General features: G+C 36.5%; 1 protein-coding gene across 1 annotated transcript; it reads right to left on the bottom strand.

Moving 5' to 3' along the window:
- Nucleotides 1-6,921: 6,921 nt before the first annotated feature.
- On the bottom strand, nucleotides 6,922-18,405 carry slc25a42 (solute carrier family 25 member 42). The gene is made up of 8 exons (XM_038270030.1): nucleotides 18,029-18,405; nucleotides 13,867-14,032; nucleotides 11,833-11,944; nucleotides 11,653-11,678; nucleotides 11,260-11,426; nucleotides 11,035-11,151; nucleotides 9,253-9,404; nucleotides 6,922-7,725 (listed from the first exon to the last, which is right to left on the bottom strand). Exons 2-8 carry the CDS (start codon nucleotides 13,984-13,986, stop codon nucleotides 7,403-7,405), a joined length of 1,017 nt encoding a protein of 338 aa, XP_038125958.1. The 5' UTR covers nucleotides 13,987-14,032; nucleotides 18,029-18,405; the 3' UTR covers nucleotides 6,922-7,402.
- Between the last annotated feature and the right edge of the window lie 3,495 nt (nucleotides 18,406-21,900).

The following is a 21,900-nucleotide window of genomic DNA, read 5'->3' on the forward strand; positions in this document are numbered from 1 at the left end:
AAGCAGTTGATTGAACCAACACATAATATTCAATTCTAATCACAATGTTAAGGCAGCATTTGGTAAAAACATTTATTAGAAATTTAACTGCTATTGTGTTCTCAATGTAAAAAGTAATGTGCAAACATTTCATTTATTTCTGAAATGTTTTTCTATAATGCAATCCCCAAAAGCCATCTCAGATTTAATTGAAAAAAACTAACTTTGAACAACTATGGTAATTATAACTATAATATGCTAATGATGTCTAATGCTGTGATTTTTACTACTAAATATAATGAGCACCTCTTAGAACAGACCGAAAATGCGCATTAACTTCTCTTGTATTATTCAAGTCTTTGTAAAAATTTTCAGAAATCACATTTGACTGAAACCAAAATCTAATGAAAAGCAAAATCCCTCTATGTAGTTAGGCATCCTAATAACACGTCATATATTTATTTCTTACTAATCCACACTTATGGAGACGTGCTAGAAGGCTAAAAGCCTGAAGCAATGCATGGGGCGGCATATGGCACTCCTGAATGATTTAAATGCTCCCTTTTAGATTATATAATTAATGTCTGAACAAATCAGGATTAGCTGCAGTTTTTCTGCCAGTCAGGTTCTTATCATGTTCAGTCATGACATTGCAAAACCAGACAGCAGAACGGTGAGTGTGGCTGTTTCTTTTACTGGCATAATTGTGGGGTCTCCTTGTGAGTGGGTGTGTCCTTTTGATGTTCTAGACTTGTGGGGTCAAAGGTACAGACAGAGATACAGACAGATTAGGTGGCGGTGAGGAAAGTGTGCTCAAACAATATAAAAGTCACTATTATCCGTTATATTTAAGGGAATCGCTCTGATCTCTATGACTCATCTGGAAATGTTTTCAGAACCGTCCATCTCTTTACTCTGTAACCAAGTCCTCATGTTAATTTCGTCTCTCTTCTTCTTGTTTTGCAGATGGAAGCCATGCTGGGACGTCTGACTGAAGAACACGACCAACAAACCTGCTCCTTTATTTTCTTCTCAGCACTTCTGACACAAACGCTTTGAAATTAATTTTAACTTTACGTTGATTTAAACAATACATAAATGTTTTGTTCGATTGTGCCGTGAATGATGTGTTACTGTAAACAAGCTTTTGTCTCTTGTTTATTAACTAGAATAAAATAATATATTTTTTAGAGAGCATCTGAAATTATTACGTCGTGTTAAAGATGATCACTAGATTATTTAATGTCTGCCATGTTTGCAGTTTATGACTTTATATTGAATGAGTCAAGCTTAACTCATCTTAAATTTAGAAAAACTTTGAGAAAAACGTTAAGAGATAATTTAGTGATTAGTAAACAAAAATGTACTTCAACTTAATTTAGATATCTTTGCAATACAATAATATAAGATATTCTATTTATTTATGTGTTTTTTATCTCCTTGGGTCTGGAGATTTTTGAGGAAATTCATTTTTTTAAAGAATTTGTCTTTATTTTTTTTGTACATTAAAAGCTGGTGACAGTGAAATGTAATATAAATTATATTATTATATAACAATATATTATCTATATATTATATTATTTTAGATGTGTATTTTTTTTTTTTTTTACCATTTTAAACAAGTCTAAAGTGCATAATAAATAAAATGTTTTATTATTTGTGTTTGTCTTTTTTTTTTTTACACTTTTCATTCTAAACATATATTTAATTATCTGCACATCTTATTTTTTTTCTTCTGAACTAATTGTTTTCAACAAAATTTAAAACTCTAAATTAGCTGTGTATGGCCAAAGTAGAAAAAATAAATAAATTTCTATATATTGCCAGAGATCGTCAAACTAAGCTTCTAAGCCAAAACCCAAGCCAAAACATAAGAATGTCATTGGCTTGAATTACTAAATTAAAATGAAATATCTTTGACACAGAAAAAAAAGAAAATCTCAAACTGAAATAGTTTTTTCTGTTTTTCTATCAGTCAAATTGGAGGATATAAATATTTAGGCCTTCAAATCTCTGCCTTGGTCATTTTAGTCTGTAAGATTTTTTTTGGTTAATTTCTTTTATCTAAAATAAGAGTTAATTTGAACAAAGGGGGGAAAATAATCATACTACAATAAGATATATTTTTAATAGAATATCTTAAAATAAACTGCTTGAAATTACAACAGAATATCTGCCGTGTGTGCTAATGGATTTAAGGAAGTGTAAATATAACATTTATCAGCGCATGGTATTATATTTTATTTGTTATGAGGTGCATGTAAGTTATTATTATGTTGTAAACTAGTTTTGAACGCTTTTTGTAGAAGAAAAACCTGAGGAACTTTTTTTTTAAAAAACATTTAACCTCGTAGGGTAAAAAAATGGAAATTAAAGGAATGTTTCCGGTGATTTTTTTTTTTTTTTTTTTGTGACGGGTGCAACTATCTTCTGAATAAATGCAAATTGCAGCTGCCTCCATCCGGCATCATGCCAAGTATCTATAGCAACACCATCTTCCAGCAGCCCCCATCCTTCTCTCCCTCCTTCACTCTCTAATTAGCCTTCTGTCTTCCTTTTAGGTGCTTTCTTATTGTGTGCCCCTTTTTTTTCCCCTACATAAAAATATGCACAATCTAGCTGTCCATAAAGGCAAAGCAATTTAACTGCTTTTTAGAAGATTACAAGCCTTTACCCTAATATCAGTTTGCTTCTTTTTTTTTACAGAAAAAAATAAAAGCTAAATCAAACCATTGAAATGTTGTAATGTAAGCAATTAAATTATCTAAATCTAATTGTTATTTTATTATTATAATATTATTATCAGTTAGTGTTTCAAGACATTATGATGCGTTCAAGCCCAAAGCGTGTCTGCGGCCTCGGACAAATGAACCCCTGTTCCTGAGCCTGTTTTCAACCATAAGAACAAGGTTGTTCCGCCCCCTGTCGGCTTTTATGATGCACTACAGGTTGCAGGTGACCAGTGATTTATTAGAGGAGCGCGCCCTCTTGTGGATAAAGTGTGTCATTACATAAATGATCACTAAAAAATACTCGTTTATTTGTATTGCAGACTCATGAACATGACTGAGAATCTTCACAAGCGAACTAAAGGAAAGCATCAAGTGTTCATCCGGGTCATAGCAGCCTTAAAAGAGGCTTATATCGAGCTACCATGCTGACTCTGAATCGGAGGAGTCAGCATTCACCTAAACGTCTTAGATAAACATATTTCTGTTGTTTCTTTTCATTTTCAATTTGGTTTTAGATATTGTCATTTTGAAATCCCTACAGTGGCTTCAATGTTCTAAATAATTTATATCAAATGCTCTATAAATGATGATAAAAAAATAAAAAAATAAGAGCAGCAGTTTAAAATAAAATTTCAAACTTAGTCCACTAGTGAGTTCTTCTGTTTTCAGAAGATGCTGAGGGCATCCCATGTGGTCCTTGAGGGCCCCTTGGTGCCCACGGGCACCACATTAATGACCCCTGTCTTAAACTAAAGTCAGTCGGGTCTCAACAGCAGATTCTCAGATGTTTTCCCTGCACTGCCCTATGGTATAGTTGGATAGAGATTGTTAACCAACGAAAACTATTTAGTTCAATTCTGGAGGATAAAGGGAACCAGCAGAGGAATGTGAGTTCTCCATTAATTTGTGTATACGTGACAATTTGCTGAAAAACTATAAAGTAATATCCCAGTAGCACAATCTCACACTAAAAAATATACTATAATATAAAGATAATTTAAGCCGTTTAGTTAATTTCTTCTGCACCATTAAGAAAAAATAATCAGTTTTTGTTCTTTTGTAACTAAAATAACACCAATTCAATCTTTTTTCAATTGAACCTTGTTTGACACAGGTACAGTTTTAGACTAGTTTTTCCTTAAACTATGAATTATAAACATTGACATAAATCTGCATAAGTATAATATGTTTGTCATTTCCATTTTAACGAGGACATTTTTCATTATTGTACTCCATGGAGAGAAGAAGTAACTGGTTAACAATTAAAAGTTCCCTAAAAAATTTTAAAACAGAAAGTGGGGGATCAGTGATATTATTAAGGATTTTATCCACCTATACCAGAATTGCAAATAATAATGCAGTGCTGCATTATAAATATATATTTTGAAAAAAACAACATTACCACTGTGAACATCCAGTTTTATTTTAAGAATTTAATATACGAGTAATATACCAACAGTTACTCCATTATCACTACAGACACATGATGAGGCTGTTTAGTAGCTATGGTACATTCAGTTGGCACAAACAAAAAACAGCTGCAATCAAAGTAAATCCCACAATATTATTTTCTGCAGCACAAAAACAACATCTGCATTTATTAATTAAAGAAAAAACAAAAACTTTCTGATTTTTTTTTTCTGCTGTTTTACAGTTTTGATTGTTTACCAAGAAAAGATCCAACTTTTTGGCCTTTTTATGATTGTCTTGGTCTCCTCCCTGTAAAGAACCAGACACTAAATTCATATTTTTTATATTTATATATATATATATATATATATATATATATATATATATATATATATATATATATATATATATATATATATATATATATACACACTTTTAAAACGAAGCTATATTCAAATCAGCCAAAAAAAAGTGTTGTAATACAACTGTGGATCTCATATAATAGCAACGATAAAGCATCAGACAAAAAAACTCCACAAGGCAGTTAAAGATTTACAAAGATTCACATAGCAAATCTGGACCGGTACAGTAGTTAATACATTCAGTCACGGAGATTAAAAGCTCTCTGAAACTACTGCCTCTCAAAAACTCATTGCTTCAAAACTGAATAAAAACCATGAGGGCAGTTAGCAGATTTAACTCCGTTACAGTAAAAATACTTCTGTTGGTTAGGCACTTCAGTGTCAGGATCACCCTACGGTTGGGCTTTAGCTACCATCTTATTTCAGCCTCTCACACTGGTTACAGCATTAAAGCTGGTTAGAGTTTATTTCTCTCTCCTAGGTTGGATAAGTCATTGATATTGATACAATTGGCAGTTAATAGTTGCTTTAAATCGGTTCTGCAAAATATCGCAGCAAGGAGGTTGCTTTGCACTGCAGCCCAGAGGACTAAAGAATCAGAACAGCATCCATGTGAAGCAAACTGCAGCGTAACATGACTGGAGTGCAGCAAAAGGCTAACTAAATGCAGGCATTGATTAAGCTGGCTTCCATCAGGTCAGTGTTGGAACATGTTAAAACTCCTCCAACATCATCCTTTTCTTTTTGTATATCTAGCAAACTATTGAGAAAACGAGACTTTTAATCATCGATCCTGATGTGGATCGAATTTAACAGAAAGTAGCGTCTAATTGGTTCCCTTACTGATAATTTGCTAATTTCTCCAGCAGTAGTAAACAATCAATGTAAAAACAAAATTTTCTGCTCCTTGTGTTACTAGTAAAAAAGTAAACACACAAAAACATTACTGATTAGCTGAGATACACAGATTGCAAACATTTCGACAGCTTTGTGCTTCAGTGACTTTTAACTGAATAGCCGCCTCCACGCTCATTAGCAACACAGGTTAAAAGAAAAGAACAAAAACTGTCAAACGCTTTGAATTAAATTTATATTTTAAAGAAGTGTCATGTATGCAGGCGGACACTTTCAAATGGTAAACTGTCAAAAAATATATATGGTGTTAAACTCAGGGTCAGCTCTAATTTATATCTAATTAAACATCTATTATAAACTTTGGAACCTTTTAAGTAATTATGCATAGATTTCCAATTCTCTGGAGTTAAAAAAAATATCAGATACCAAATTCTCTTAGCTACTTTTCCCATTTTTCAAATCAAAATAATGCGGCTCTGCTGCTCATAATCTAGAGTCAGAATAAAAGAAAATAAGCAACTGTATAAAAGTTTATCTTTGTACCAGATACGGATCGCAATCATCGACTTAGGGGTCCAAGAAAAATAGTATATTTTGGCATCTAGGGGTTTCCACATGTTTGCAAGAAAATTATCTTTTGTCCTTTTAAAACAATGTTGAACTTTTAGAGATTTCTCATCTCTACTGAGAAATAAACTGTTTAATTGGTCAAATGAGTTAAAAAACAAACATGAACATGTGGAAAAGGACTTCATGCTGGGTATAGTGGAGGATCTGTTACGCTGTGGGTCAGCTTCTCTTTCCAGTTTATATCTGACATTTTTAATAATTTCATTAATTTCCATCTTAAAGAAATTTCCCTTTTTCCTACATATCTTAACAATGGATGCAAATAAGTTTGGAGGGCACCAAAATAAAGACTAAAAACAAATCATGACATCCTGTGTATGAACTCTGTCGAATCTTTCTGCCATGTTGTGGTGTGGATGCTATGACCTGCTCTCTGCTCCACTTGGCTCTGCATTTAGAACATCACAGCTCAACCAATCTTGCCTTGGTATGTCAGATCTAACTATAGAAACCAGCAGCTTTTGTTAGTGACAGTCAGCCTGCATCAATGACGCCTCAGTGTTGAGCTGATGAGCTAACTCACCATTGAACGTACAATAAAACATTGAAATCACACATTTTGTCGGTGTTCTCATATTTCCAGCCATCTTATCCTCAATCCTGCCTAAATGGGAGATCTCAGATTTGATACAGTGACCTTTCACTGGCACAGAGACGTATGGAAACAGACACAAAGCTGTCTTTACTGACGGCAAATGGAAGACATCACACATACACAGATAAGAAGGGTAATTAAAAGGCCTCAGCCCTGAACTGTCTGCTTCAATACAAACTTCCAATGTTGCCAAAGTGTGAGCAGCAAGGAAGCTGTAAACTTTTTACTTTGTGGTGTCTTACTGGATTACATCAGGTAGTTCCATTTGTTAAAGTAACAGATTAGAGGTAATTATCATATTGCTTAACTTTCACAGATCATGGCATTGTGACAGGGGGTGGAAAATGTGCAACAATAAAAGCTAATACTTTTACCCTGATGTCTACATAAACAATATGGGCCCATGTTAGCACTCCGATCTCATAGCATAGATCAGGTCTGTTCTCACATCAGTCGTTGGGGGTACAGTTGAAACATTTTAATCCCAAACATAACTAATCCACACGCCACTGTTAATGCTATAAGCCTTAGAAGCAAAACGTACACATATTTTGCAACAGAGTCCAATTATAACCTTTGGTTAAATGTTAAACCCCCCAGTGGTGGACCTGTGTGCAAACCTCCAGAAATCTCTCTCCACGGGTCTGCAGCATTACCACCTATGCATACATTAAACTCATCATATTGCACTTGACAACAGTTTGCAGTGGATGCTGTAGATTCGCCCTACATTCCAACCCTACAAGCCATTGTTAGTCACTGTACGTCTGTTTCTTCCCACCAATAAGGGTTCTCCAGGTTTCTGCTTATGGAATCGTGTGGCTCCGTTCCCTCTGGTTCTACCGGGTATATCCCATTTGATGCAGCTTCTTCAACAGAATCTGCGTTAGGTCAAAGGTGGTGAAGCTGATTCCCACAGCTATCGGTCCTTTGACCCAGTTCATGCTGAGGCCTTTGTAGAGTCCTCTGATAACCCCTTCCTCAGAAACGATGTCTTTCATGGTGCCCAGGATGGTGCCGTAAGTGTGACCCGTCACCCCTGCAGTCTGCATGCGTCGTCTCACCACATCCAGAGGATAAGACGCCGACTGACCAATCAGGCCGGCGCAGGCCCCGAAAGCCAGGCGTTCATATGAGTAAGGCTGTGCGCGGCCACTGTGCTCTGCATGGGAGAGGAAGGAGAAAGGCCATTCTGTCACAACACAAACATTAATGTATTTTATTTGATAGACCAACACAAACCAATAGAGGGTGATAAAGTGGAGGAAAAAGACTCCATAGTTAAAAGATTTTACAATACCTGTGTGGTTTAAATCTGTATTTAAATCCATTTACCCCCACATAAATTCCAGTGCAAAGAATTGCCATTTTAAATCACCCAATTTACAAAAGTGTGTAATATAATCTCATAATTAATCCAGCTTTCCTGGGTCTCAAACAGGTATCAGCCTAAGAGTCCCCTGGATGCCGTTCAGCTGCGCCACAGCTTCTCATGGATACAGCTCCAGAGCGAATTTGAAGGGCTGGACTGTGATCAGATCAGGACCGCAACATCAACCCGCTATAGCAGTGAACTTCTAAGCTTTAAACAAAACAACAAACAAGTAAAGTGTTTATTGAACCAGTTCTACCAGTGTCTCATGTGTCATGTGTTATTTAATCACTGTATGTTTTGTTTTTTTAAACCTATGTGTGAGTTCAAATATTTCATTATTTCAGTTATTCTCTTGATTTAATGCTCATATTTATCACAGCTGTCAATTGCCCGTATGAACAACATTATTTATTACATAAAAGTCCACAAAATGTGATACAGAGGCTGTAGTATTTTACTTGGAACCTGGATCGGTTCTACTGTGCCTTTTATCAGCCGATAAAAGGCACAGTAGTTCACGCTGAATGATCCACGCTGCTGCAGACTGACTTGGATTTAAAGCAGCAAGTGGCAAAATACAACAGTCACTAATTTTAGAGAAGAATCAAACAGCTGGGGCTTCTGGGACGCTTCAGAAACGCACGGCGGTGCTTTCAGTGGAACCACTCTGATTGACGAGAACCAGTGCGTCAGAGGTGACAGCCCGGTGCAGCGCAGTACATGGGCGCCGCTTCCAGTGGAACAGAGGGGTTAGAGAACTTAGAAAATAAACAGCTTCCTGTCACACAATAATAGTAAAAATCTAAAGAGGGAGGCAAACTAAGAAAATATCAGTACTGTTAATGCAAGTGGCAGCCATTTTTAAACATACATAGACCATAAAAGCAGGGATGTGAACCTACAGAATGTTGCAAATAGGAGTTAAAAGACATTAGCAACCCTGTCCAGATTTTTATTTGTGCAAAACAGCAACAGTATGTAGCATCTAACATTTAGGTATAGCCAGATGTCATATTGTTCATAACTATTGCGATTTTATTTCTATTATGGGCTATATAAAACTGGTATATAAAAAAATGATGTGTGCTTTGTTTGTGAGGCTCTGTCTACAGAATGGAAGAACTTTTTAATGCTTTTTATTTTGACTTTAACTGCTCTTACATTAAATACCACAAAAGAAAAGAAAGTTAAAACTAAGCCGTTCCATTTTACTGTTAGGCAGTTTCTAATGACACAAAATATCAGAAAAGTTGCTAGATGCAACAAAAAATATGCATTTGTTTTATTTAATTTGTTTGAAAAGGGTAAAAATACCTGCGTGCAACTTCTTTAGTGTTTCATAAGTAAAGAAGCTGAGACCAGCATAGGGGATGACACCAAGGATGGTCGGAGAGAAACCTCGATACAAAGTCTTCAAGCCCTCTTCTTGAGAGATCCGCACAAAAACTTGCAGAATATTGCTGTACCTACACAGAGGAGAAAAAAAAAAAACTATAAATCAAACATGTTTTTATTGCTGTGAGCTTAAAATGGATTAGAAACAATCCTAAAAAGCTATTCTAGGAAAAATCTAAGCTTTCTTGAAGTTCCTTAAAACTTAAAATCTGAAAAAAATAGATTTGTTTGTGACCATAAGGGATCTGACAGTAAAGCAGAATTTTATAAAGAAATCTTTACTCCGAGCTGCTTGTTTTAGATGTCCTCCCTCCTCCAACACATGTTAACTACTTAGTGTCCTATAAACTGTTGAAGACGCCTAAACAATCACTCATTTATTTTGGTTTGTGTAACAAGGGCAAGTTCCTTCTGTCTGGTTTGAACTCAGACAATAAAATGGTTGCATATGTGATCAAATCTATTCTGGTTCTCAAGCGTCTCAAGCAGAGCTGAAACAACTAATAGTGATTAATCAATTATTGAAATAATAGTCAACTAACTTAGTAATCGATTAATCAATTAACTAGAGTATAGAGACTCCAAAACATGCATTTAGCTGACAGAGCAACCAACCTTAAGCAGTAATTATACTAAAATTGTACAAAAAAATAAAAATTTTACATTTTCAATTTAAAATAAAAATATTTTCCGTCCATCAATATGCTCAATCAGAACTCCTCAGGTGGAACATTTTAGTTTCACCTGGTTTAATTTCACAGAAAGTCTTCTTTAAGGAACCTTTTGCTATCCGATAATTAATCGTTTCAGCGAAAAAATAATCAAGAGATTAGCCGATATGGAAAATAATTGTTAGTCTCAGCCCTAGTCTCAAAAGAGAACATCAGAAAATAAACGGCTTCCTGCATTTCAAATATAAAATAAAACAAATTAAGAACGCAAATAATGGATTGACAACTTAAAATTACCCAGGGAGTAATACAATATATCAACCTAACAAAAGAGAGGCGACAAAGTATGTTGGGGGGGTTTTCTAAATTCTGTTGTCATTATTATAATTAACATTAACCCTTTCATGCATAGCGATCACTACAGCATATAGCTTTGCAATTATGCATATAGTCCAATCTAGTGGAAGCTATTGCATCCTCCCATACAGAAAAATCCAATATGATCAATGTAATGTTAAAAAAAAATTCATTGGAACCAAAATGGCTGACACACAAGGAAAAAGACCAACCACCTCAGCCATTTCTGTTTCTACAGGGGAGTAGAGGAACCACCATTCAAACAGAATACCACATTACAACAGTAAGACTAAATTACAACTATATCTATGCAACTACTTTTTTGGTATATTGATTTTTTTACAGTATAAAATGTATGAAAAACACTGGAGTGGACAGATAAATATTTCTTTACAAAATAAAGACAGAAAAAACATGTTTTTTCAAACCTTGTTTTACATTCCTAAGGATTTATAAAAACAATTAGTAAAAGAAATCCTGACTGAGTTTGTCATAATTCATGCATGAGAGGGTTAAGTAATTAAAAAAAAAAAGTATCACGATAATTAACTAAATTATATTTAACAATATAGGACTCTACAAAGTTAAAAAGAAAGTTTCTACAACGTCGTCGGACTCATTCAAATATTAGTGCACAAATACAATCTTGTAAAACTATGAAGATTATTCTTACATTTCCTTGGGGGTTACAGCCATTCTGGCCCTCACCATGTCCAGTGGGTAGGTCAGCATGGCTGCTGTGGTTCCAGCCATTGATCCAGCCACCAACCTAGGGATTGGAGGAAGAGCTCTGGGGGGAAAAAAAGAAAAGAAAAAAAAATAATAGTAGTGTAAATATGTCCATTAGGATTAACAGTTTATTGAAGTTTAGAAAAAGTCTAAATAACCAAACACTTACTTCCCCTGAAAGCCATAATATCCTCCCAGCAGCCTTTTGTACTGCTCATGAGCACAGAACTGGATGGCAGCATAGGGGATGACTCGCACCATTGTAGCAGAGTTCCCTCTCCACAAACTGAAGAAGCCATCCTTCAGGTAGGTGCGGTAGATCAGCTTATACGCTTCCTGTTACAGCATTTACAACAACTGATTAATAATCATTACATGGAAATAAGGTTACATGATTCCTCAAACATACCATGACTTATAGCATAAAATAATATTGCATTCAATGCAAATATGCTTGAGTGCTGAATTCTATTTTTGTTCATCCAGACCATTTAAATACATTTAAATAATTCCTCTCTTTTGTTTAAATAACTAAATATTTGAAGATCTTCCTTAGGCATACCTTGGCTGAGAATCTTGCTGAGGACACTGAAAGACAACCACAAATATGAATATAATTAACTTTAATACATCTTTCTTCACACACCAATTTATTATTTGTATTTTTTGCAGGAAAACATCGGTCTATAATTGATTGCTGCCATTTAATAGTACATAGAGCTTAGCAGAGCATCTCACTTGCCTTGGAAGATTATTTTTGTTCGATCCAAAGGGGCTACGGCGGTCTTAGCCACGGCTCCGGCTAAAGCCCCAGAGAAGAGAGCGTTGAGGACAGATCGAGTTTGTTTGATGCCCTGCATAGCCAAGGAGAAATCCTGTTATTCTTAGCAATGTCTTTACATAAACATAGTCGTGTTTCAGACCCAATATAGCATTAACCAGAGTTACAGAATAATAAACACAAGCTGTCATACAAGCAGACATGTAGTCAACCTAAGTAAACATGAAGTCACACAGTAAGGATTAAACAGTTGATTTTAGAAGATTTCAGTGTTTGTTCCTACAATTAATTACAGTGAAAATAAAAAAATAGCAGGGATAGACATTTATAACATGTAATAATTATGAAAATGTTCCTTTACTAACAATCTGGGTTCATCTGGGCTGTATGATATCATATCTAACTTTTTTTCTGTCAATATGTGTGATAAGAAAGTGAGACTTTTGGAAAGCTGGAAACCAAGAAACAGCTGTTAACAGTTAGTGATAAAGGAATATCTGTTATCTGGGGAGTGTTGGTCTAGTGGTTAGAGCAGTGCTCTTGTGCTTTGAGAAGGTTGCAAGTACGTGGTTGTGATCCCCACAGCCTGTACTCTGGGTTCCTGCACAAGACCCTTAACCCACTGCACCCAATGCCTGCTGCTCCCCAAGGGGATGGGTCAAAATGCAGAGAGCAGTTTCCCCATTGTGGGAAAATAAAGGGATTTACATTACATTCACATTACTTTAACATCTTTAGAACGGTTTATTTGCGCTTTCCTCATAAGAGTTTGACTTTTTGTTTTCTGTTACTTGAAACAGGTGCATTTTGCAATTATCATGAATGTAGAAAATTATTAACAGCCGTCACTACCTGACAGTGACGGCTACTAAAGATGGCGCAGGCACTACGTGGTAGAGGAGGAGTTACGTGACCAACCGGGAGCAAAAAATTGTGATCATCTGTCCAAAAGGTCAGTTAACTGAGTTCGCTGTAAAGACCACTATATAGTCCCCACTCTATATAGTGCTTGAACGATTTAGGGGTTAGGAAGGACGTTCAGGCACAGCAAGCTTGTATAAGCTTTGAGAACAGCAACTTTTAAACATTGCATGCTCCAGGAGAAATGGGCTTTTCCGTGCTCTCGCACCCGTGGAGAGGGACGGTCTTTTAAAAACGTTGTGTAAATCCTATCTTTACTTATACCTTTAAATATAATTGTTTTTCTAGCAATTTGCGTCATCTATAAATGAATATGGAACTGAGTCGTCACCCTGAAATATGAATTTTTTATCTTAAGACGTGCGTGTTGGTTTTTAGTTATTTTTTTCCAAACCAGAAAAGCCCAAAAGAGGACGGTTTAGAAAGGATGGTAACATTAGCCTGCCTTGCTTCCACCACTATTCCACCAAAAGGGGTGAATCCAGCAATCTGGGACTCTAGGTGTGTAATTTTGTAACAATTGTGTAGAGAGACTGGTAAACATGGGTAAATTAAACATGGCAAACTGCTAATGTTGCCAACACTACATATGAACGTGTAAACAAGTCACATTTTTTGGGTGTATCCTTGCAAAAAAGGGAGTTTGTAAGGGTCAGAATACATTCCACCTCATTTTCCCTAAAAGTGATTAAAAATTAATTTAAAGGTAATTTCCTATGAAATGTATATGTAAAATACTTTGTCAGCAGTCCTTAAATTGATTTATTTGTATTCTCTTAGACATTTCATGCTAAACCCAAGCTTACCAACTATAGTGATGGAGCACCATCTCAAAAAGACTAAGTTAGAAAATTAACTCAGATTTTAGATTCTCATTCTTGAAGAAGCAAATGGAAAGATTTAAAGCAGGGGTCTCAAACTGGTTCCAGAATGGGCCGTGTGGCTGCAGGTTTTCTTTCCAACCAAACAATAGCACACCAGACTCCAGTCATCTCATTAGGTCATCATGCTCAGATTGGACTGACTTGATGAGATGACTGGAGTCTGGTAAAAAGAACATATCTGGCATGTTACCTCAAAGCTTGCTTCAGACTGACTGGAGGAAGAGATGGGCAGCACCTCTCCCTGCGTCAGTGAGGCTCGCTGCTCCTGGACTCCGCTTCCCATCCCCCTGGATTCACCAAGCACGCTCATGCATTTGGCTGACAAGGAGGGCGAGGGGTGCTCCCAAAGGTGAGAGCTGCAAGAGGTCAGCAGAAAGAAAAAAAAAAAGTACACTTTTAGGTCAGTCTAAATATAAACGAAGCAGTGTCCTGTAGATGTATAAATGTTTCCTCCTAGTAGCATGTAAAAAGCATCAGGATCAAGTGACCTAGCATGACGGCTCCCATTCAAACACTGTTAACAGATCTAGGTTTACCCAAACAGGGTTGGTTAAATAATGCAATCACAAACAGATCTCTTAATAAAATTTAAAGCATGCAGAATGCTGAGTCAGATGACTGCCAAGAAAAGCCTTCATGTGTTATCATTAAACACAAGAAAACACTTCCTTGAAGGACACAGCTGAGGACTTCTAGTGTTAAGTAGGTGAAAGGTGTTCATTTGTTGCGTCTCTCAGGACACTCCTGTGCTAGAATACCACATCTGAGCATTACAACATCTCCCAACAATCAGGACCATCTATTCAGCAAAGATCTGATTGAGATCAGGTTTTGGTGAGAAACCTTTTGACTTCTGATCACGGGGAAACAAAGGCCCTCGCATGCTTTCCAATGAGCTAATCATTTCACCATACAAGTCAGCCATTCACGCAACCTTCCACCCCTTGTATTGGCTCACTGAGTCAGCTTCACAGCTTTTAATCACATGTAAAGCCCTAATGTTTTGGTATGTAGAGCTAAAACCAGACATTTACATAAGTTAACAAAAATACCTTTTCTGATATAGAAATAGTCTAAACCTAGAACTTTATAAGCTCTTTTTTGATTGCCTAAATATTTTCTTGCAATTATCCAAAATTATGTCAATAGTTTTTAATCAATCAGATTAAATTTGTAAGTAAAAAAAAAAACTCAAATAATGTTTGGAAGCTAAACCAGGCGACTCAGGAAACATGTTTTTTTTCCCCCAACTACTTCACGGACTAGTTTCTGATTTCTTTGGACTTTTCTGTGATGTCACACGAGGAAGCAGTGTGTTTAAGATTTGTCTTATAACACAGCCACCTATGTGCTTCGATTTGGCTAAAAGAGTAAAAGCTTACAAAGGCATATCAATATCCAACTTGCAAATATAAATACTTCAACATGAAGTTGAAATCTGTCCTAACAAGTTTGTTCATTTTTTTAAATCTATATAGAGTTAAATAAAAACAAAGATACATCAAAACAAACATTACAAATGTCACAAATTTCCTGTCAGAAACGTTTTGGCAACTAATTTACTAATTATCACAGCAGACAGAATAAATTAAGATAACCTGTAAAAGCAGGGCAGAATAGAAAGAAATCTCTCTGGAGCAGCAGGATGCTCTTTTTACAAGCTAGCGTCCAACTGTGTCAGTCAGTACCGAAGCCCTGAACAACAGTTTGCTTTGTTTGATTTAAAAAAATAAATAAAATGTCCCTCTTCCAAAAGAAAACAAAAAATAAACCGAGGGCCAAAAAAACAGACAGTAAGATGAATGAATTCATTTGATGCTTTAAAACCTTAAAGAAACCTTCTCTAAACTTCAGAAAATGTGATTATGGTAAAATCTGTGCTTCCTTTTTTTTTTTTTATTCACTAAATGCTAAATAAACAGAAGTTATGAAGCAAGAGGACAAACAGAGAGTCTCCTAGAAAGAAAGCCGTGTAGTTAGGGGGAACCAAGCCTGGCATCGTTACAAAAAGCCTTTAAGAGGACAGATTCTCTAGTGAACAAACAAAGGCCTTTGATACACCTCCTGTACTTTTCCCCTCTCCAACAATATGTTCTTCTTTTTTTTCTTCAGTATATCATCTTTCACTTTCTTTACTCATTGCTGGCCCAAAAGCCTCTCTGTGAAATAAGTGTTCTGCATCTTTTTTTTTATTTCCAAACCTCCCAGTTTAAATCAGTGTCTGTTGATAAGTTATTTTCTGAATGTTTAAAACCTGAAATAAAGTTAAAAGCCTCCCTTAGCTTTTAAAATATAAAATATAGACAGATAATGAAAAATTACTTTTTTATTCAGGTTTTAAATCCATTATAACCCATTATTATAACTACCCTTCTATGGTTTAGAGGCCTTTCAATGAGATGTTTTCAAATCAATTTAACTGAAAACTGCCTAAAAGATAGCTACTATGCTTTCCCCATATTTAAAAGAAATATATATTTATGGATTTACAAGTTTTTCACTTTGTAACATGAGCCATTTAATACCGTTTATTAGAAAATGCTTTTCTATAACTACCTGCCTTCATAATTTTTAACTTATTACGAATAAAGCAAAGAACTGTAACAAAAAAAAAATTGTAATCAGGAGGCATTTCTCTAAAACTACTACATTTAGTAGAGGGTTGATATGTTAATGTTTTAACAGAGAACAGCAGCACATAGCAGTTCCTCTGGCTGATAAAAAGCTCCACTTTTCTCTGTGGTCTTGCCTGCAAATCCTGTTCTGTTTTTTCATCCGTTTTATTTTTTTTTAATAGTTGCATTACTTTGCAAATCTGAAGGAATATTAAAAAAATATAACTTTATCTCCATCTACACATTAAAAGAAATATGCCCTTTAATCTGCACAACATCCTCATGGAAATATTACTCTGTGCTAGGAGTCCGCATTTATCATATCGTTTATCACTATTTTGATAAAGTTTTATTCATGATATCAATTTTGAATTATTATCAAAACAAGAAATTGTTCAAACATGAATAAATCATGTTAATACCTTTTTCCCATTTGGGCATTGAGAAATATAAAGAATAACATCAAATGCGGTTAGTAAGGGATGTTTATTGATATAAATCACATTTTTGTATGTAACTGTTGTCCTAAAGAAGCACATTTTAAATGTGCATTTGTAGCATTTGTGATTGTGCAGCTACGCTTGCTGTGGGACGCAGTCAAAACTAAACAGTTACCCAAGAAGGACTTCAAAGAATCAATGAATTGTGTTTTAATCATCACTTTGATCATTATCGCGATAGTGCCAAAATAAAAACCTCTTGATAACAGTTTAGTCTATATAGCCTAGTCGTACTGTGTGCAATATCGAGCTGGAAAAGAGTAGTGAGAGAAGTGGGAATTTATAGTAACCGATATCATGGATTTTTATCAGTAATCTTCCTAGGGCATAATTGTTTAACATCGTCCAATCCTATAGAAGTTTTTAGTAAGCTAAGTCATTGTTAATCAAAAGACGTGACAAGAATAACAAGTTTAATACATTTAATTAACAGTGAGGAAAAACAAAAGATTTTAAGAACCACCCTATCAAGTAGGGTGGTTGGGGGGAGTATTGGCCTTGTGGTTAGAGCAGTGTGCTTGTGCTCTTAAAGGTTGCAAGTACCCAGTTTGATCCCCACAGCCTGCCCTCTGGGTCCCTGAACAAGACCCTTAACTCCCCACTGCTCCCTGGGCGCAGCACAATGGCAGCTCACCGAATCCCAAGGGGATGGGTTAAATGCAGAGAGTTCATTTCTCCAGTGTGAGGTTAATAAAGCTCAATTATTACATCAGAGCTGATCGAGGCTAAATTCACTAGTTCCCATCATCTAATGGCAGCATATTTAAATATGTTAGGTATTAGCAGTAATCATTGCCGCCTATCTGGCGGAGGTCATACATTTTTGCTTTGAATAGATGATAAAGTCCTGTTGAACATAATAATAACCTGTTTACCAAACTTAAAATGAAAAATAGTTGATCTGTTAGTACAATTACCTGGGTTTCTTAAAGGGGTGGTTTTTTTTTGTTTTTCTCCCGGCTGTTATTTTGTGGGGCTTCTATGTTGATAAAAAAAAAGAAGAAGAAGAAAATATGCTCTATTTTTGAAAATGACTCCTAATGCTGAGCCTGTCCACATTACCCAGTCAGGGTGAGCCAACATTTATACACCCATTTACTGAAATAACTGTAGTGTCTCTGCTTGGAGCTGCAGGCTTATTCAAACTTGTCCACAAACAAAACAACAGACCCAGTGAATCTTGGCAGCCAGCTGGATGTAACCAGCTAGAAAATACAAACACCCCCCGGTATCTTACCTTGTAAAGCTCACACCAAGTCGAAGGTTTATTTCGGTCTGATCTCCCACTCCTGCTGTTTAACTTTTAAGTCGTCTCTGTGCTCCTCAGTGGCTCTTTAACCAACTGCTACTAGGTTAAGTAACGAATGCTAGCTGTTAGCTCCACCCCGCTACATTACCGTCAGTACTACTCTGATATTCAGCTGAGAGGGGATATAAACCATGAGAAGGAACACTGACAGAAGTTTTTTTTTTTCTGTTTTTTTAAGGCACTGTTTCCCTTACAGTTTAAATAACTAGCCGCGCTTCGGTGACTTCATGTGACAGACATCATCCACGCTCTGGTATCTCTGCCGTTACTACTCCTGTCAGCCACCCAAGGCAGGTTTGACAAGGGCGAGCCCCGTTGCATTGTGGGAAACGTAGTCTCAATGAAGCGAGGGACGCTTGGATAGGTTGACTAGAGGGGCGTAAACGGCAACTTTAAAACCTAAACACAGGTATGAACACGGGGCTTTTTCATGGATTTTTTTCCTTTCTTAACCCTTGTTGAAACGTCACTTTTTTCTTGTTCTTTTTTTGGAAAACTATTAAGCTCAAAATAAATTAAAAATATTGAGAAAATGCCTATATATCCCAGCTTTAGTCATAAAGTCATATTAAATAGGTTAAAAAAAGAACCTGGCCAAATAAATTACACAAATGTAACAAACTTTACTTATTTTATGTATAGCAGGTCTATGAGTTAAAAAAAATATATTACACTATTATAAATCAAAGTTTTAAAAGTCATTAAGTTTAAATAATGTAGAAAAAGATTGTTCCAGCAGATTACATACTGAATCAAACATTGACAGTGTATACTATAAAAGCAATTAAGAAGACAAAATCAAAGATCAATTTAAGTTCAAGTGGATAGGCACCAGCACCCCTCGCGACCCAACTCGGGACAAGCGTGTAAGAAAATGGATGGATGGATGGATGGATGGAGTTCAAGTGTTTTTAATTGCTAGTTGTACTGACATTTTCACATTTATTACAATAAGATGAAAACATGGGCGTGTCTAGAATAACTAAAAAACAACCAGTCTTTCTTGTTTTTAGGAGTAGTAGGGATTTCTTTTACTAAGAAAATGCCTAAACAGTGTGTAACATTTATTTTTTCTCATTTTTAAGCTCTTACTTGCTAATTGTCTTTAAATGTTAATTTTTCAGCTCTTCGGGCCTTTTATTTGATGATTTTTTTTTTATTAGGTAGACAGGAAATGGGATAAGAGAGAGAGGGAAGACATGTGGCAAAGGCAAACAGGCCAGGAATCAACTCTGACAGCCACACCAAAGCCTAAAGCTTCTCTGCCCAACTCCTGTGCCATCGCCATGCCCCATCTGACTTGTCAGTTCTAATTTCTTTAAGTAACTATAATAAATACAGTGCCTTAACCATGCTCTTTTAATACCATTCAAACAATTAGGAGAAACTCAGCAACAAAAAAACACAGAAGTCCATCAATAGTAAAAGCTCAGAGAAAATAATGCAAAAAACAAACAAAACAAGAATGTTTGAGAATTTGAAGCGTTATATTGATGCAGAAGCAAACAGGTGCAGAATGTCAACAGCACCGACAGTGATTACTCTCATGCAAGTAATGTGGTATAATGTGGTATACAATGGCTATTTTCTCTAGTTTGGGTCTGTTGGGTCTGCCAACTGGATGTGAATGCTTTAAATCCTCACAAATTTTGAATCATAATGTGGGATAAATGGGGTGATTTTTAATCTACACATAAAAATCAGCAGGACATTCCTCAAAGGTGACGGTCCAGCCTGAGTAACTTGCTCCACTCTCCTGGCTTATAACAAAATGGATGTTAAAATAAGTACATTTGACTCTACAGCATTGAATTTGAAAAAAAAAATATTCTTGAAATAAGAATAAGATAATTGCATAGTCTCTAGATGAGTTAGATTCTATGTAACAAAACTCTATTAAAATTAATCTGTTTTCTATATATTTTTCATTGTCGGATAAAATTACTTTAAGGGCAGTACAGACGAAAAAAAATGTTTTGGAATCATCGCTAAAGAAAAAGGCCACAAAGTGAAAACTGTGCCTTGTTTTTCTTCATCCTGTCCCTACAACCAAGTGATTAGCTCTCATTAGCTTTCATTGTTATGGTTGTACAGTGGCCCTCAGAGATGACATCACTGACTTCCCAATTCAGTTCTTAGGTAAATCGAAAGCATGGCACTCTAACAAAGACATGTACAACAAGATTCAAACAAACAAACATACACATATACATAGACTTTTAGACTTTTATTTGTCCCCAAGGGGAGATTCTTTTTCACATAAACAGAGCTCGTTTACACAAAGACATAAAAAAAAAAAAAAGACACCACAGTAAACACCAACACCAGCAAAAGTACAAGACGCGATACGAGACATGATACACTCAACGGGGCCTGTTGTTTAAAAAGGTGATGGCTGCAGGAATCAGGCTCCTGCCAAAACGGGCCCTACTACACCTGAGTGCCCTGTACCTCCGTCCAGAGGGCAGGGGTATGAGGTAGTCCTGTAGTGGGTGAGTGGGGTCCCGTTCTATGGAGAGTGAAAAACGTCCAATGGCCTGTTGGTTTGCGTCTGTGAGGTTGGGTGTGGGGAGTCCAATGATTTTAGCAGCTGTGTGTGTGACCTTTGTGAGTTTGGTTTTGTTTTACATATACATATATATACATATATATATATATACATACATATCTAAACATATATATATATATATATATATATATATATACATATATTTACACACACATATACATATATATATACACTATATTGCCAAAAGTATTTGCTCACCCATCCAAATTATTGGAATCAGGTGTTCCAATCACTTCCATGGCCACAGGTGTATAAATTCAAGCACCTAGGCATGCAGACTGTTTTTACAAACATTTGTGAAAGAATGGGTCGCTCTCAGGAGCTCAGTGAATTCCAGCGTGGAACTGTGATAGGATGCCACCTGTGCAACAAATCCAGTCGTGAAATTTCCTCGCTCCTAAATATTCCACAGTCAACTGTCAGCTGTATTATAAGAAAATGGAAGTGTTTGGGAACGACAGCAACTCAGCCACGAAGTGGTAGGCCACGTAAACTGACGGAGCGGGGTCAGCGGATGCTGACGCGCATAGTGCGAAGAGGTCGCCAACTTTCTGCAGAGTCAATCACTACAGACCTCCAAACTTCATGTGGCCTTCAGATTAGCTCAAGAACAGTGCGCAGAGAGCTTCATGGAATGGGTTTCCATGGTCGAGCAGCTGCATCCAAGCCATACATCACCAAGTGCAATGCAAAGCGTCGGATGCGGTGGTGTAAAGCACGCCGCCACTGGACTCTAGAGCAGTGGAGACGCGTTCTCTGGAGTGACGAATCGCGCTTCTCCATCTGGCAATCTGATGGACGAGTCTGGGTTTGGCGGTTGCCAGGAGAACGGTACTTGTCTGACTGCATTGTGCCAAGTGTAAAGTTTGGTGGAGGGGGGATTATGGTGTGGGGTTGTTTTTCAGGAGCTGGGCTTGGCCCCTTAGTTCCAGTGAAAGGAACTCTGAATGCTTCAGCATACCAAGACATTTTGGACAATTCCATGCTCCCAACTTTGTGGGAACAGTTTGGAGCTGGCCCCTTCCTCTTCCAACATGACTGTGCACCAGTGCACAAAGCAAGGTCCATAAAGACATGGATGACAGAGTCTGGTGTGGATGAACTTGACTGGCCTGCACAGAGTCCTGACCTCAACCCGATAGAACACCTTTGGGATGAATTAGAGCGGAGACTGAGAGCCAGGCCTTCTCGTCCAACATCAGTGTGCGACCTCACAAATGCGCTTCTGGAA

The sequence above is a fragment of the Cyprinodon tularosa genome, unplaced genomic scaffold (assembly GCF_016077235.1).
Source record: "Cyprinodon tularosa strain WSP-4 unplaced genomic scaffold, ASM1607723v1 ctg12, whole genome shotgun sequence".
Classification (NCBI taxonomy): domain Eukaryota; kingdom Metazoa; phylum Chordata; class Actinopteri; order Cyprinodontiformes; family Cyprinodontidae; genus Cyprinodon; species Cyprinodon tularosa.